The following is an 18089-nucleotide window of genomic DNA, read 5'->3' as shown; positions in this document are numbered from 1 at the left end:
GGTTTTAACAGACCAAACTGTTTCAACACGCCAGCACGCAGCCAAATGTTAATTTATATGTATCAGTGCAAAACCAACAGGGTCACTGACAGCATCAGAATTATGCTTTTCCTAGAACAAACAAAAAAACTCTGTTGCAAGAGAAGCAGTTATAATTTTGGCATTATTCTATTACTAGCTCACTGAATTTACCTTTCTCCAGTTTAAGAAAAAAGTTCTACTGAATTTAGTTACACTGTAACAACATCTACAGCCAAAAAAATTCACCAAAACTGCAGTTTAATTTCAGAAAATGTGTTAAAATATATATATATTTATACATCAATTTGACACACTGCGTTAGTTTACACAAATGATGGTCTCTCTTGAAACTGTATTTATGAAATGTACATTTTTAATTTAAATACTCAGTATACACTGCACTTAATCTGCATGTTGCATTTATTAAATACATTAAAATCTGCAATGTAACAAAACGTTTTCTGCATACGAAATTCAAAACACCATTTTAAATGAACAAAAGATGGCTCACTTCATTTATTTTTTTTTTTTTAAACAACTAGTGCATAGCACACTAGCTCAGCTCCACCGACACCAGCTGTTCTTTCTTTTTTATTTGACATTGTTCACAGACTATTACATATTACAATAAGAGTGCTGGATAAAAACATGAGGTACGAAAGTGGTTCAAAGATTATAGGTCATGCAGATCATGCTAGACAGCAAAGAAAGTTGTGAATGAGAAAACACTAAATAAAAATACATAAAGAATGTGCATTATAAAATAAAAAAAAAACAACTCAATTACACAGCTTTGCTTCTTTGGTTACAAAGTAGGTTGAACAATTTCACAGCTTTTTATTCCCACCCAAAAAAAAAAAAATTATACGAAATGTCAAAAAGCAGAGGAATCATGGCAATTTCTCTCTATTAGAAAGTAGAAACAGAAATGAGCAAAGTTTTCTTCATCAAAATAGCCCATCAATTATTTATTATATCACAATAACTGGTGACTACCTGTACAGATGCACTATGGTCTTCATACTTACACTCTATACAAAATTTACATTCAAGCTGGATTCTTTACTACCGTAAATAAATACCAAGGGTAAATTGCCATTAGTGTTAGAAATATGCCAGGATTCTTTTGTTCAATTATTGCCTAAACATTTTATCTATTAAATGCAATCCCATCTATCATTTTACTGATACATACATTTATTAAAAAAAAAAAAATTAAAAAAGTTCTGTGACATTGTTCATGTACATTATGAAAATAGCAGCCCTGTAATAAATAAAACAAATAAATGAAACTAATGTAGGCAAATGTTACTTATATTGAAAGAACAGTGGCTCTTAAGATGAATTGTTACTTCTTACCAGATAGCAAGGCTGAAAGTAATCCACGGGAAATGGAAACCTTGGAGAGCCACCAAAGCTCGTAAAAGACCTCACTCCTGCACACCAAGCAAACGCATTTGTTGCACGAATAACTCCTCCTCCGACCTCCCTTGTGCACCCATGACGTAGCGGACACCAACTGCGCTTCATGACATACCCGTGAGGGACAGCTCTTGGAGAATGATTGTCTAATACTGAAAAGGCCAAACACACAACAGAAGCATGGCTACTCGCTTTCATATAAAGTGGAAAGAACATCAGTGGCACACAAGGACAGACTGCTCTCGGGTTTTTGTTTTGTTTTCAAAGGAGGCAGGGAAGCTTTACGCTGAGGAGACATTCGGCTGCTGTGGAGGTTGCGTTGGCTGCGGGGGCTGTGCTATCACTGTTTGCGCCTGTGAAGTGCTACTAGGATTGGCCTGTTGGGTTGAAAGTTGGGATAACTGATCATTGTTTGAAAGAGATTTTAACAGTGCGTTTTCTCGTTCAAGTAAAGAGTTTCTTTCAACTAATTCTTTTATTTGTTCCTTCAGGACTTCCACTTCTTCTCTTACTGCATACATCAAATGGCTTTTCACTAGATCCTGTGAAGAACAAAGTTAACAGTTACACCAAGTGAAAGAACAGTTTCATTCCACTCCAACCCCAGAATTTACTATTTTACTGCTTTCACTGAATTAAGGTGGTAAGCCTGGAAAACTAAAGCACCCGTCACTGAAATTATATGGATAAATTAGCCTTCAAGAGCAAATAACCTAGCTCTTGAATTCACTGTAGAGTGGCCTTTGCATCAAAAGCTGTTTCCAGCATTCAGCATTAAGTTCTAGTCACCTCAGTTACCCTGAAGACAAGGGCTAGAATTACGGCCCAGTTACTCAGAATGAAAGCATCAGCTCTAAAGCTCTGAGTCTGCGTTGCACAATCCCAAGCACTGAGGTGTATGAAAACCAAGAAATAAGAAAGCCTCTAAATCAGCAGAAGAAAAAAAGAAAATCAAACATAACAAAAATGTCGAGTGTGGCACAGCGTAAGTGACAAGAAAAAGTAGTGAACTTCGCTGAAGTAAGAGACTTAAATGTGCTATTTATTTTCAGCACCCCTTCAAGTTCAATCAGCTTGTTCACAGAAATTCATAGCAAAATTAATTTAAGAACACTTCTGGGCCAACAGTAAAGTTGTGGTCACCCCGTAGTTGACACAGAAATGGTTGATACAGGGATGTTACAGACTCACAGAAACACGGTAGAGCTGGAAACTTACGCTTCATGATGAACCACTAATCCTATCAGAAATAACAACTTATTTTTTACTTACCATTGCCTGTTCTATTTTGTTGTCAATGGCAACAACACTTGCACCAGATGCACTGTAAATATAAGAAGAAAACTTTGTGAGTATTTCTGTAGCATTCAATTAAAACTATGCAGCCATTGGCACCTGCAGGATCCCTAGAACATGCTTTCCCCGAGAGGCTAAAGCTACAGGTTCAGTAATTCAGTACACAATCATGGGGGTTCCCTCCCCACGTGCACACACGGTATCACCCAGTGCTGTTAGAGCTCTTGAGAGACACTGCTCCTTTAGTTTATAATTCCTCAGGCTATGCTTATGACACCCACAACCAGAAAAATGCATTAGAATAAACAGTAAATTAACCACTTTGATTCCTTGCCTCATTTTCCAGCTTTCTTCACTGGGGAAAATGGATTCAGGGGATATTAATGGGGTCCTTCATTTCAGTTTTATTTTTGCTAAATTGTTTTTATAAAGCATTGAAGAAAAAACCTATTACAATATTTGTTCTCTGGCTTTACTTAAAAACTACTTTCCAGTTTATAAGTACCTGGATCAGCACTGTATTTACAACTCTGCAACCAAGTGGCGGCAGTCAGCAGAAGAGTAAGACATGACCAAAGCCCAAACTCCACGAGCGCGCTTACTCGGTTTCAACAAATTCACCCTGTATCATGTTTAACATCTCAGAAACGCATGGGCTGGTTACAGATAGGGTCAGTCTTGTTCCAAAGACTTACTAGTGCAGAACAACCCAACAAAACATCTCTGCTCTTGCTATAAGAATGTGTATTTACTACACGAAACAAGATGTTGAACTACATCTTGAAATCCCCGGTTACGGCCATTCAGGCCTTAATATTTTTGGCCTGTTTTCAAGTCACAATACCTGAACACAAGCCAGTCACTCACTCGTCACTCTCTGGAGTCAGAATTTCGGGGGGGTGGCGTCCCTGTTCTCGGGCAGACTCCGATCTCTCCATGTGAGAGGAGCTGTCGCTCTGCCCAGGGGGTCAGAGTGGGCACCCCGCACCGCCGTCTGCGGCCGAGGAAGGCACCCACAGCACGCTGCATCCACACACAGGCTCTGCTGGTCCCACACTCTCCGCGTCCCCGCCCTCCTACACTACGTCTCCGTGGTCCGATTTTACCCCCCAGCTCTGTGTCTGACACAAGACAGCGGTGCTTGGACTGTTTACCAGCCCCACCAGTGATAACCGCTGATAATGCTGCCCCAGCGACGGACGCTGCTATCAGCAGCATGCAGCTACATTTAAAAAAAGCTAACGTAAGGGAAAAATGCAAGGTTTGCAGTCATGCTTGGAAACTCGCCTTCCTGAAAATACGTAATATTCACTGAAACCAAATGTTAAGAAAAAAATCCTTAAGGCTTTGTAAAATGAGTATTGGCATTACGATCAGCAGTATTAGTTACATACATGAAACAAAGCTCAACTGTTCAAAGAATATGACGCTATTTAGAGAAATCCATTTCAACAAGTCTCACAAGAATTGTCAGTGCCTAGCACCAAGAATTTACAAGTAGAGGGAATCAGCTTTTTAGACTGAGGGAGTGAGAGCTTCTACTTCTAAACTGAACAAAACTTGTAACCTAAAGCAAAAGTGCTAAACACTCATTTCATAAGAAAATTGTTCCAGTGTCTGTCTTCTAAGGTTTTTTCAAGCCATACTCATGATAAACCTCTTTAGAATAAAAAGTATTTATAATTCATGACAAGGTTACATATTCTTTTCCATTTTGGATTAACGTGTTTCAGATCTATCTGAAACTGTTTAAAATGTTTGCGTTCAAGAGTCACTGAACTCCCCAAGACTGCTCCTTGTCCCTGATACAGCCATTCATGAACACCACTCTACAAGTCAGGTGAGGCAGCTCTGAAGAGATAAAGAGGAGCAAACAAAGTTAAAGCAAACAGCACACTTTGTAGTGGGATCTCCTTCACCACATAATTAGACATCTTTTGTCAACACTTTTCTAGTTAAATTTGAGACTGGGACTTGTTCCTTTATTCCCATTTCAACTACTTTGCAGTATGATTATTTAAAAAGTGAAGCCCATTACACCTCTCAAAGTTAAGGCATTCGATCAGTTCCATGCAAAAGCCTCTCAAGGTGGAAGACAGGCAGCCTTCCCCTTCACCACTTGCTACCCTGTACCTGCCGGACACGCTGCAGAAGCGCCTTTCCCATGCTACACCTTGTGCTCCATGTTCTCGCCTGCCTTTTACATGAGTGCAGCGTTCCCATCACGGATGTAAGAACTGGCCCTCCCCGTATGTGTGAGCTGAACGCAGCCAGAGAAACTATCGCTCTCCCACCCATCTTTTACACTTAAAAGGGATGCTAACAACAGAGTGCTGAAAGCCAGAAGTAGTTTATACACTACTTTTATTTGTTTGTATATTCTTGTTGCCCTTATCCCCAGAGCAGCTGGCACTACTATCAAAGTACTGCATCAGGATTGCAGACCTGCTCCCCGCACAAATCCCAATGTCCATCCTGCTCGGCAGAGCCCGGGACCACGCAGACCACCCCAGGAGAAGTTCCACACTGACAGAGCAGCCTTCAGTTAGTCAGGTGCTGTTTTATCCTGAGCACAGTATGTCACTTTGCTTTCTAAAAGCATACAAGAACTAGATTTTATGATAGCACCATTCCTATATGGGTCTGTCCTTTATTCATTTTATAGTGCTTCCCACACCAAATAGCTCCTGTGAGACACTCAGAAGCAAAGTACTCCAGTGCCAGCTATTCTTACGGTATAGTCCAAATATGCTGCCAAATCTTAAAATTTCATATTTTTCTCAGATCCTTGGCTGTTGATATCAAATCCCAGTTTGCATAAAAATATTTTATCCCATGGCTGCAGAATAAAATTTATAGATACAATTCAGTCCTTATGAAAAGGCCAGGGGAAAAAAAAAAAAATCTGTTAGGTAAGTCTTTTTGGATGTCGTAACTGGAAAGAGTTTGATACATTCTGTGAGTGCACCATCCACTGTATAGCCAATGTCTCAACTTGCACATTCACGAGTTAGAAGTGGAAAGACACTATTTACCTCTTACAAAAAAAGACCAATTGCTTTGCCATACTTTTAGACAAAAAAAAGTTGTTTGTTCCAGGAGCTACAGAACTCTGGAAATTATTGTCAAAGCTGTAATACAGAAGCAGAAATCCAATCAAGTAACTTAGGATGGTTGGAAGAGATGGGTTAGGCTTTTTTTTTTTTTTTTTTTTTTTTTTTTTAAGACGTTCATAACTTTTTTGCAAGCTTCCCACACCCTCCTCAAACTGAGACTTTGCCGCCAACTAGCTACCATACGTACACACTGTAATTCAGAGAACAATTCAGCTTGACTTGGACCTCCAAGTTAAGGTTACGTAAAGGACCAAAAAGAGCTTATCTTGGTATACCAGTATCAGTCTGAAGCCCATCAAGATTTATAATCATCAAAACCAACAAAGATTACAAAGTACAGTTTTACCATTTCCAGAGATGCATGGTAAACCCAACATTTTTTTCCCTTACACACCAGATAAGCAGAACCCTATTTAGTCTGGGAAATCCTCATTTTGATTGTTTAAAAAAAAAAAATCTTAGTGGCTTAAGTGTAATTTATTCATATTTTACTTTGAAAGACGAATGGGAAAACTAGATTTTGACTGCTAATAACACTGCTTAGCTATAGCTCACTATCAGGTATGCAGTGTTTGAAACAAATGTTCTATCAAATACTTACAGCTTGCACCTCGAAATTCTTTATGTTTTATTTTAGGACTATTTCTCCTATATGCCTACAACTCAAGAATAGCACTGTATTTTTTTTGTTTCAAATGTCTTGCAAACAAAGTGAGAGAAGTGTCTTGGACAATCACGTACATATGGATTAAGAAAGTCGGAAGACAAGTGGTAACTCCAAGTGCAAATCTAATTTCTAATGCCTGTTGCACAATATGCAGCGATCACACTTTCCATAATGCATTCTTAAAAGCCTGGGTATAATTCTGACTTCATTGCTGCAAAAACGTTTCCTATGGAGACATGGGATCCCAAGAGTATGGTAAGATATTATTGGAAAGATGTTTCAGCATCATCAACAAGCTATATTATTTAAAGAAGTGTTTGGTAGCGCTGTTAGAACAACACTTAGCAGCGTACAGCTTCACCAAAAATACAGATATTGCGTCATCATCAAACAAGTGTTCTTTGTAAAGCATGATTCTGCAGTTGAAGAAGGCTTACTTACTATTCCAAAACTTGAACAACACTGTTCACAGAAAAGGAAAGTGAAAAAAATAAGTGACTAATAGAAAAATTGAGGATGAGGGGATCATAAGACAGCAAAAAAGGTTAATGTCTTAATTTTAACTTGCTAACAGCTGGAAGAAAAATTAACCTTCAACATCACCTCACATTGGTATGCATCAAGTTCTATTTCAATGGTGAATTCGACAAGCGCCACTGTACTCAGCTTGGTGTTTTCACCATTAGTATCTTTGATATACCTATCATCCTTTTAAGAGACATGTTCTTGACTTCAAAATTCACTTCAAAAGCTAGTTAGAAAGACTTGGAATCAAACTTCAAAATAAAGGTATCTGCAGCTTAATTCACTCTGTATGCTTAAAAAAAGAACATAGTGTTTCATTTTTAGAGATTCCACAGTCCTCAGTAAAATGTGTGCTTTATGCCAACATTGGATGCATTAGGAATGAGAGTTATAAACAGCCCTACTTTGGCACTGTCAAGTACTAGACTAGGTAATAGCGTTTCACATTTAAATGAGACTGCAAATCCGACTCACCATATGACATAAACTAATTTTGAAGATTCAGGTTTTTTTAGTCAGTAACAAAATACATATTCTGTATTCAGCTGTATTCCTGATTACCTGCATACTACTTTCCCAAGGAATTTCTTAGCAGCACCCCTCAAAAGACTGCCAGAATGCACGAGTTTTCTTGCTTTTTCGTGCTCTTGACATTTCTTCTAAATTTTAGCATCAAGAATTACTGTACTATTTAGCTCATGCTTTTAGATACATAAAATCTACCACTCAACATTGCTAATTCTTCAAGTCTGGAAAAGACTGCCTGCAGAACAGACCACAAAGAAGAGATGTTGCACATCACAGTCTCAGACAGACGTCCCTGAACCAGGTGATCTCCCCTAGCCCTTTCAGCTCTTTCGTTGTTACTGCTTGAAATCAAATCATCAAGCAACCTTTCTGGAAGGAACAGTAAGGTGCCCTGAAGAGTTCCCACATTTGTTTTCCTTGCAAGTGAACTAAAAACCAAAACAGTAAGTGCATTAATTTATTCTTTCCCCTCATTTGTTTACTCATTTACGAGGACTTGTAGTGATTTAAACCACTGCCCTTCACGCCTTACCACCAGTTGAGCTATTTAGTCCATCCAGAGAAATCTTGTCTATTCTTGAAACTATTAAGGCATGTTTAATTAGCCTCCATCCAATTATGAGATTTTACAATGACAGCTTCCCAATACAATCTATTACCCAGCCTTGAAAGAGTATCTATGCAAGTATTTCAGATTTTCATCATTTTTCTTTGCAAAGCAACGTGAGAACACAAGAAAGTTTGAGGCAGTGAATTCAGAGCCTTGTGATTACCAGCTGATGCCTGGCTTTCCCTGCAAGTCTACTTACGCTCCTCCACCAAAGAGAGAAGTACTTCCACAGAAAAATTTTCTTCAGTTTTACATGAACCTCTGAAAAATCAGTTGTTTAACACAACATCATAACTCATCTTAGAAGCAATGCATGAGGTCTAATAAGAGACAGGATACTTCTGGGGAGAACCAAGATGTTGAGTTTAATTGGTTCGGATTTGTTGGTTTGGTTGTTCGGGGTTTTGTTTGTGGTTTTTTTTTTTTTTTTGACAGTAAAGAAAAATGTGGCTCCTTCATAGTTTTGGTAAGGTTTTGAGTTATATTAATGAACCAAACACTCTTCCCTATGCATGAAGACAGTCACATTGCGCACCACTTCCATGAGAAGCAAGCATCAAGAAGAAACATGTTAACCACAACACTGACTAGGTCAGCGTGCTACATGAAACGTCAGCTTCATCCTAAGAGTTTTTAAATTTCACATGGAGTTTTAGACTTTTAATTTCAAATCAGAAAAGTTTCGCCCCAAAAAGAACCTCCAGATAAGGCTAAAATCAAGAAGTGGGAGATGTGCAATTCTCGACTTTCTCCTGTCTCCAGTAGCAGCATCTCATTTAACAGAAAGGCATGGAATAGCGAACTAGAGGTTTGGCAAAATCCATCATGTGAAGGGATGCAGTCTAATTCATCACATTTACATAAGAAAGACGTTCACCAGCAACACTTAGAATACATTTATCTGAGTGCTAACGTAGTCAGAAAATCCACATTTTATGGGTTAATTTATATTATGAAGGTTTAATGCTTCACTCAAAAATGCAGTGGAAACATAAATCCTATTGATTTAAATTCAAGTTTACCAACAATGCTATGTTTTAGGCAAGCCCAACTGAAGCTCCTACGGGACTATTACCATACAAAGGCAAACCAGGCACAGAAGAGCAGTCACCCAGACCCATGTGAACATGCCAAGAAGCCATTATTCCTGTTCTTAATCCTCTGGGTAACCACACCAGCTGAAAAGAAAGACCCATGAGACTTGTGCCCTTAGCAACACCTACGTGAACACTATGCAGAACAACATTTGCAGGCTTCCTGCAAAGGTGTCAGCAACAACTAGTATTTCACTAATATTTAATGATTCGATTGTTACCAGCACTCTTCCCTGCCATGGTGTGTTATTGAAAAATAAACAAGTCTCTATTTCACTGGAGCAATTTAGCAATTTTTTTTACTGTCTATTGCAATAGCATGTGGTCAGTTTTGCTGACTTCAAATGGTCTCAAGAGATGTCTGCTCATAGGAGAATAGTCTGTATTTGTTAGGAAAAAATACTGAAATTACACAGGAAGATCTTCTATTATGTTTACACTAAACTCAAGCCCTGAGGTTCACAAATTACTTCTGAAGGAGATGCAAAATGTAATTAAAGTGTTTACTGCCAACAGGCTTAAGATCCTTATGTTTTGCAGTGTGTTAACTCCCACATTTTGGGATGGGGAAAGAAAGGGATTCTGAGGAAATTATGAGCTTATTGTTTTCACGGCAGAGATTTCTCTTTCACAAACTGGAGATCACAAGAAAACCCCTGTACCTGTTACCAAACCACTCAAGCCTGACAGCAGATCCCCTCCTGCCCAGGCCAGGCGGAGCTGCCAGGGCACAGCCAGCCTCCTGTCCTGCTGCCACCAGCCCCCCGGACAGGGCTCCACAGCCCCCCACCCTGGGAAGAGACCCTACAACCAGCTTTACCAGCTTTGTCCTTGACGTTTCCTTCTGTTAGGTTTTCATGGGAAGTTTACTGTTGAAAGCTTTTCAGTTTCAGTCATCTAGCTGAACAAAACTACGTAACGTGTTCTTAAGAAAAATCTAGTAACTGGGTTATAAATGCAAAACCTGCTAAACCCTGTCAAAGACTTTGGAATTTGAACAGATTAGACGTTTAAAACTTGCATCAATCCTGATAAATTCTTCTATATTTTTACAAGTTCTTGTTTTTACCACAAAGTGTTAAACAGCAAAAACACAAGACTGTTTTTAAAGGAAGCCATTTACATTCTTCTACCTGAATTTAATGTTTTTCTATATCCCATGCTTCCAGTACGTGCTTCAGACACTGTACATAAACCTCAGATTTGTGAAGCCTCAATCTTAACCATTAATTATTTGATTTTAGGGGTTTTTTTTATTCAGCTTCCTCATTTTAAGAATTATTTCAAGTTAAGAGACATGAAAATAGAGAAACAGACAAAGGCTACACCTTGAAGAGAGCTTTTGGTCTAACTACCAAATTTGCATTCAAGGTCCTGAAGTTTATTTCCATTAAATAATGAAGTCCTTGGAACCTAAATACCAACTCCATCCCATAAATACAGGGAAGTGGCATCATTCGGAGCTTAAAGCAAAAATGCAAATTTGTACAAGTTTCTGCTAGAAAAGGAAGATGTGCTTTTGAAACTTAACCTAATGCTAGCACTTCAGAAAAAAAAAACCCAAGAGCAGGATGCATTAATATTACTTTTAACCACCAGTGTTGTATGGTATACAAATTATTGCCAAGCAAACTTTACAGGATTCAGTTAAGCTTTGCAAGTCGAAAAGCCTCTCAAGTCAAACACAGCCAGTATAATGATGAAATAGTTATCAATACTTCAGTAGCTTCTACAGAGCTTGCTAAGCAGAAGTATTGTGACAAGCCAGCGCATCACAAGGCATGAAGTCATACAATCACTAGGACTTCAACTTAATGCTGACAAAAAAAACACCCTTCAAAATCATTAAAGTGCAGGAAAGAAACAGTTTGCAGCTACTGATGAATTAGTAATGCACCTCTGACAAGTCATATCCATAACAGATATGACTGTGTTGCACTTCATTGCAGTTTCTCGCCATGAGTTCAATGCTAACTTAGTAGGTAGGTTTACTTTGTCCTCGTATCTTCTCACAGTTCGTATTTGTTCCCCATCTAGCTCCAGAATGAAAGCAAGCCAGAAAGCTTCCTTCCCTGTTTTTGAGACCAGAAGATTTTAACTTTGCCAAAAACGTGTTTGAATACAATATTTTCACAACTTGTTTTCTGATATACGACTCAAGCCACAATGCCAAAGAGTTTCCTTTTTTTGGATAAGGAAGCTGTAAATATTTTAGTGTAAATATTTACAACTTTCAGCTTACACATTATGTATGATACATGCATAATGGAAGGAGAAAGAAAAAAAACATCATGTAATATATTTTAGACGTATTTAGTTTTAAGTTTCAGTAGGAAGACGTCACTTCCGTGACTGCTTTCAGACCTTCAGGCTGCAGAAGCCCAATATGAAGTTTTAAACATAAGCAGCAGTTCTGTGCAAACAAAAATGACGAGAAACTTGCATAGAGCAAAGCTGTTCATGCATACCTCAGCACGTATGCATTCCATACTTAAGCATTCATACCTATCCCAGAAGGTCTTTGACTCGCGTAACTTGTTGAAATGGAACGCTTGGTAGAATGCAGTTGACGGATTCCTATGAGATCCAAGAATCAAACAGACATATTGAAAACAGGTACGTAATAAAAATTCTAACTCTCTTATTCAACCTGCATTGCAAAGTAAATTAGATGTCCAGACAGGTTAAATTTATGTCCAAAAGTTTACAGACTTCACAGAATGCCTAAAGAATAGTTTAATGACTGAAAGGCCTTACTGTTGCTACAGGTTTCCATTAAGGATATACTGATTCAAAAAGAAAAAGTAATCCTGAAGCCCTCTGGATTTTCATGCTATTTCAAGTTGCTACTGCAAAGCCATTAATGAAACATCTCATTGTCACACTGACAGTCTTGGATAGGTAAGCTGTATACTGCTCTAATGCTATACGTACCTAAATTCAAAAGATACCTTTCACATTTTTAATATTTCACAAAATGTCTCTGCAAACAGTACCCAGTATTTCTATTCTACCTAGCACCCTACTTTATGATCAAAACACACCCGTTCTCCAAGGGGACCTAGAAGTCAGAGATAAATATGCCACATTCAAACTATGACAGATTAAGTTACAACTGAAAACCAGATCAAGTTAAAATTGAAAAGTGGAGTCTAAAGTGTTGCTAACTTTGTAAGCGGTTGTCAGTCATCCTCATGCTTCCCCCCCTGGAGGTGCAGTAGGACAACCGCTGTATGGAGGCGCTTTGCCAAGCAGTAACTGGGAGTGCTCCAGCTACCACCCACCAGTGACTGCTGAAAACCAGACACTACAGCACAAATTCTGTCCTCAGTGCAGAGCCCCTGAGACAGCCCGACCCCCCATTGTTCAGTGCGCATTTGCCCCACAGATAGCAACTATACCAAGAGTGTAATTTGAAGAGCTCAGGTCTCCAAAGTCTCACCTGAACACTCACTGTTTACAAGATAATAGATGAAGCACAATGTCAAAATTCTCTACTGCTAGCAGCTGTCTCAGAACATTATACTTAAGCTTAGAAACTCCTTTCATCAATACTGCAGTTCATCCTTACTTTGGTATAGCTGTAGCAGCCCTAGTGAAGAATGCAACAGCTTAGCTGAAAAACCTTCAGAAAAGCTAGTATTAGTTCAAATTCCTTTTAAAGCCAGTTTTAAAATTAGAGGTTTATACCAACATAAGAAGCACACGTGCCCATCCCTTTTCTAAGTTCATGGCAAGAATGCTTCTTAAAACTTGCTTGCCTCCAACTTATTTAATTATTTCCATTTAAGTCAAATTACTGTACAGTTGAAATCATAAAACAAGAGAGTCACAAAAGCAGCACCACAACAAAACACTATTTATCTGAAGTAATTTGATTCCCTTGGCAGGTGTATACCAAAAAACCTGGCAAGAATAATGATATTTGTGTATCAGCAATGATCAGCAGTCATTTGTTTGAAGCGTCTGCCACTCCTCCTCCCACATTCACCACTCTACCCTTCAAAAAAATAATTCCAAGTGAGCCCAGAACCCAGCTTAAAACCTGCTACAGGGGTTGCTTGATTATGCTGATAAATACCATGCTCTTATGTTGGTACTACTTCTGTTTTCGCAAGAAGTACTCCACACTTGAGCGACAACTAAATTCAACTAATTATAGGAAGAGCAACACAATAGCCAAAGGACATTTGAGTGATGCAGGGACTTAATGTATGGAGAGCAACTGGCATCTGCAGATAACAGAGCATTCCTTTGTTGAGGGGAAGGACCAGTCCCAAGCTCTTCTTTCTAATTCAGTTGTCTGTGAGGAGTATGTAAAAAAATCTCTTCCTCAGAAAGTGACTGTAAATAGAAAGTCATTTAACTTCCAAGATAAATTTACTTGCAGCATATAAAACCCTATTGCTATTGTTAGATGTAAAAAGTTGTGGTTTATAACCACAGGGTATGTATTTCATACGGTCTATTTTTATGCTGATACCCTATGCACTATTTATTCTTGTACTATTCTTAAACAAGCATCCGTAAAGGTATGAAAAAGTTGACCTCGTTAAATTCTCATTTGTATCCTCTACTGTTGAAATTGCTTTTTGCATTACTTCAGACAATTAAGAGAACGTTTTCTACTCCGTAACTGTATTTTAGCAAGATGTTAAGGAGGGTGTGTACATGCGCACTATCTAAACAGGAAAAGCAAACACACAAAGGTAACATGAATGATGCCTGATGTGCAGGTCTGAACTAATACGACTGAGTTTCAGAATGTTGAGGCATCTATTTTTAAGCACACTGAAGAGCAGGCATTAGAGAATTACCAAAAACTCCTTTCAGTTTGCAGAAACAATTGAGAAACTGGCGTACAGAAGCAGTATAATCTAGCCTGCTGCTGCTGTGTGACAGACAGGTGAAACACCAGAAGCCCTTCTGACACTGCCTGAACTGAACCAAGGGACAGCCTGGACCATTAAAGCAGATTCCTCAGGTCCCCTCACCAGCAGACGGCTATGTCCAAGAGGTCAAGGCTCGGTCCCTGGCGTTGGCAGATTGACACAGCAGAGCCAAGAGCAGCCAGAAAGGGTTGCCCCTGACACTAAGACAGAGAAGGAGAGCCCACCTCCTCTTCCACAAGAGGTACACCAGACACTTCTCCCCCTCCATCCCTGGTGAGAGAGGAGAACAGGCATTCCCAAGGACGGAGAGGCTCTATTCCAGTCCCAGAGACTATGGCAGACAACTAGCTCAGCACATTTAAACATTCAAGCTATATTCCACTTGGTAAAAATGCCTCCATTTCTCTATAATGAAGTCCTACAACACACACCATATTTATTTCCTTTAAAAGCTCACAAATGTCAATATTCACAACATGCTCCAATGTTGTGCCTTCTAACAAAAGTTTTCATGCAACTAAACTTAAAGGATGAGAATTGTATCAGTTCTCTCAACACTTGAAACTTCAAGCTGTCCCTTTAAAAAGGAAGTCTAAATCACATCCAAAGCCTCACCTCATATTAGAAGGAGTGTCCTCCCACTGCCATTAATCAGGACAAGCATATGCCAAATACAAACTTTATTCTAGACAGCTCTGCTTCACTAGAAACCATGCCCATGAAAGCTGGCAAACTTTCAAGCATACAGATAAGTGCCTTTTAGTTTAAATAACGATACTGGCTTTGGAAGTGCTGGATATCAGCTTAGCATAGAGAGGCTGCTGAACAGAAGCCTTTTTTCCAGCTTCTACCTGTGGAGGAGGAATACTAACATCATTGCTCCTGACACAGCTGAAGCTACGCTTCAGTCTTCAAACTACTGACCAACATCAGCAATTAAGGGAAACAAGAGGAGGAACATGTGAAGAATACCACACTCCTCCTCCCCCCCCCGCCAAAACGTGGCAGAACAAAAAATTCACACCTGAGCACCTCAGACAATTCCCTCTCTCAATATCACCAACTACTGTTTTCATTAACTTTGAGAACAGGAATGATCCAAAAGATTAAAAGGGCCTAAGTACCTGTCTTGGAAGAACATGAGAGTAACAGGCCAGACAACCCGAGTTAAATACCTCAGAGAAAAACCAAAGCAAAGCAGAACCACCTATTTATTATTACCTAGACAGCAGCAAGCCAACACAGATGGCCTTTTCAGAAGCTTGTGTCAGACAAAAATTCCTTCTGAGAAAAATTAACAGGCCTCATATAGAAAGAACACAGAAGATGTGATGACATTATAAAATTAGTAGAGGTTTTAATGCCACCTTGCATGACATTCTTGTAAGTAAGAACACAGCTTATACAAAGCAGGTCCACCATTGACAACTACTCTGTGCATGTGGCTTTCCAATGGTTCAGTGGAAGGATGCATCAAACAGAGCTCTCCAGGGGTCTCCTCCGAGGGTGCTATAGGATACTGTAATCCATGACTTGGGCAGTGGAGTACAGACTATCTTTATACCTGCAGATGATCTGCAAGCACTCTGGACAGCAGGAATAGAATTCAGGAAGATCTTGCCCAATTGGAGCAATGGTCTGAAATAAAAAGGATGCAATTCAATAAGGATAAGCAGGAAGTACCATCCTCTGGTAGCAATAATCAGCTGCACAAGTACAAAACATGGAATGAGTAGCTGACTGCAATTCCACAGAAGAGAATCTAAAAAGAAGTTAAAAAATAGAAATCTTGCAAAGGTGTCAAACTTGCAATACTCCTTTTACATGGGAGGTACACATACTAACGAAGTCTCATTTTCTTCTGCCCTTCCGAGCTCTGAACTTAGATTTTACGGCCAGTTTTGAATACCAACTCTCCAGAAGAATCTAAGCCTACTGAAGTCCACGTAAGACCACTAGAAGGCATGTCATATTCTGGTTTTTTTTCCCCAGTAATCAGAATCACTAAGTAGGAAAATTAAGCATTTAAAAGAGATGAAAGAGGCATTTACAGGCTTCACATAGTTCAAAGTATCTGCAAAGGAGAAGAAAACTTGTTCTCACACCTGTTAGGTATAAGCACAGCACAAACATTTAATTGTAGCAAAGAAAGTTTAAGCTACACATCAGAATTGTTCTCCCAACAAACAGCAAGGAATAGAAAAGACTTCTTACAGAAGTGTTGGGATTCCCATACTCATCATTCGAGAAGAGATCAAGCCACCATTTGTCCAAAAGATTTCGGGCCCTTCAGTCTCCAGATCAGCCCATATGCCCATCTTTCATAATTCTTTGAGAATTCAAGACATTGCTAGCAAGAACTTTAAAGCAGAAGTTTGGCCTTTGAATAGGATCAATTCCTGTAGGAACCAAATTTAGCTGTGAAATAAAGTAGAAAGAAGTAAAGAAAGAGGATAGTTTATACTTTGAAATCAAACTGCCTTTCTGTTCAGCTGTAAAGTTCACATCTTTTTTTTTTGGTGGAAAGTGGGAAATGACCATTCTAAAACAAACTACTTCTTAGTTGCAGACAAATCTCACATTGAAGCACCAAGTTTAAGATTAGAAAATATCACTAAAGCATCCATTATTTTTGTGTTCTTAGTCTTAGAAGTAAGGTCATTAATCATATAGTGATGCACCAACAGGACTGGGAATTCATCAGCAACCTTCTAGTGCCCTGTCCTTTGCACAGAAAGCTACAGGAGCCTGACAATATGCCTGTAAATGAAACTACTTTTCAGCCACGTTTATCAAAGAAAAGGTGCCAGCATGTTACTCGTGTATCTACATTATTTCTGCAGTGCCAAAAGTGAACTAACCACTTTGAGAAAAAAGTGACTCAAAAATAGGCTAAAGATGAAGTCAGCAAATAGAAGTATTTAGCCTTTATGTAACATCAGAATTATTATTTAACAATCAAGAGATCTGATGGTAAGCACACAGTCTGAACTTACTTAAGAGAACTATCAGCATATACGGATGTGTTTTCACTATGGTAATCAACAAGGCTTAAAAAAAATAGCCTGAGCAATCAACTGCCCAATTTGATGTGCACCAAAGGACAACAAATTAACCCCTCCTATGCATTATTAGCCAGCAACATTTCAAACCCAAGTTAGTTTTTAGTTATGTCTTACTGATCACCAATAAAAGCCTATGTTTAACTAGGTTACTAGCCATGACCTCCAGTGAAGACTGATTACAGTTGGCCCCCAAATTAAAACACTTGTGGTGGTTTATTTAGCAAACCCCCTGAACCAGGGGTTTTGCAATCCCTCAATCATAGCTTATCAGGAAACTCTCAGTAAAGTTTGTGGCATTTCAAGATTATTTTTACACTAGTAACAGAATTCTTTCTCCATCCCTCTTCTTTTAAAAGATGTGTCACTTTATTTATATCATCCTCTATTTAAATTAACTGCAAATCTGAATCAGCTTTATTTCATAAGACTCTACCTACAAAACAGAGTAACTGGAGTACAAAGCTTTGTAGGAGAGAACTGACAAAGACTAAATGCAGGGAAGTCGATGTGGAATTAAGAAAAAAAAAATATATATCTCAAGATTAAAGCTTTTAAGTTTTGCGTTTAATTACATATTCTGTTCACGTAGAAATAACACCCAGATCATCATTAGCAAGACAATGCCAGTGGCACCAGCACTCAGTTTCAGCTGCTTTCAAACCAACTACACGCTCCCCCCAACACTTTCAGGAACAGTGAAAATCACCTTCAGGTAACTTTACTGACATCACCTGGAATAAGACAGAAAAGTCTGACACCAGCAGCTCCGTTTCAACTAGCTGCATCTCTAACTCCTGATGTTTGGATTTCAAGTATTAGAAGAGAAAGAACTAGACTTTGCTACTAGAGTTGC

The 18089-nt window shown here is 38.9% G+C and overlaps 1 protein-coding gene across 9 annotated transcripts in view; it reads right to left on the bottom strand.

Annotated features, from left to right (window-relative positions):
* Positions 1-371: 371 nt before the first annotated feature.
* TSC22D2 (TSC22 domain family member 2) overlaps positions 372-18089 on the bottom strand; it is a 30324-nt gene continuing 12606 nt past the window's right edge. Inside the window, exons 2-5 of one of the 9 annotated variants that reach the window (XM_054206402.1) lie at positions 15736-15809; positions 11785-11856; positions 2716-2767; positions 1846-1985 (exon numbers count right to left, since the gene is read on the bottom strand). In XM_054206402.1, coding sequence (XP_054062377.1) covers positions 2727-2767; positions 11785-11856; positions 15736-15809 — 187 coding nt within the window. In that variant the 3' untranslated portion in view covers positions 1846-1985; positions 2716-2726. Of the gene's footprint in view, positions 1986-2715; positions 2768-6296; positions 11352-11747; positions 11857-15735; positions 15810-16385; positions 16590-18089 lie in introns of those variants that run through there. The other 8 variants (XM_054206398.1, XM_054206406.1, XM_054206405.1 and 5 more) reach the window with 8 other exon arrangements.

Source organism: Rissa tridactyla, chromosome 6 (assembly GCF_028500815.1).
Source record: "Rissa tridactyla isolate bRisTri1 chromosome 6, bRisTri1.patW.cur.20221130, whole genome shotgun sequence".
In the NCBI taxonomy this organism is placed as follows: Eukaryota; Metazoa; Chordata; class Aves; order Charadriiformes; family Laridae; genus Rissa; species Rissa tridactyla.
This window is presented reverse-complemented; position numbering and strand designations above follow the sequence as displayed.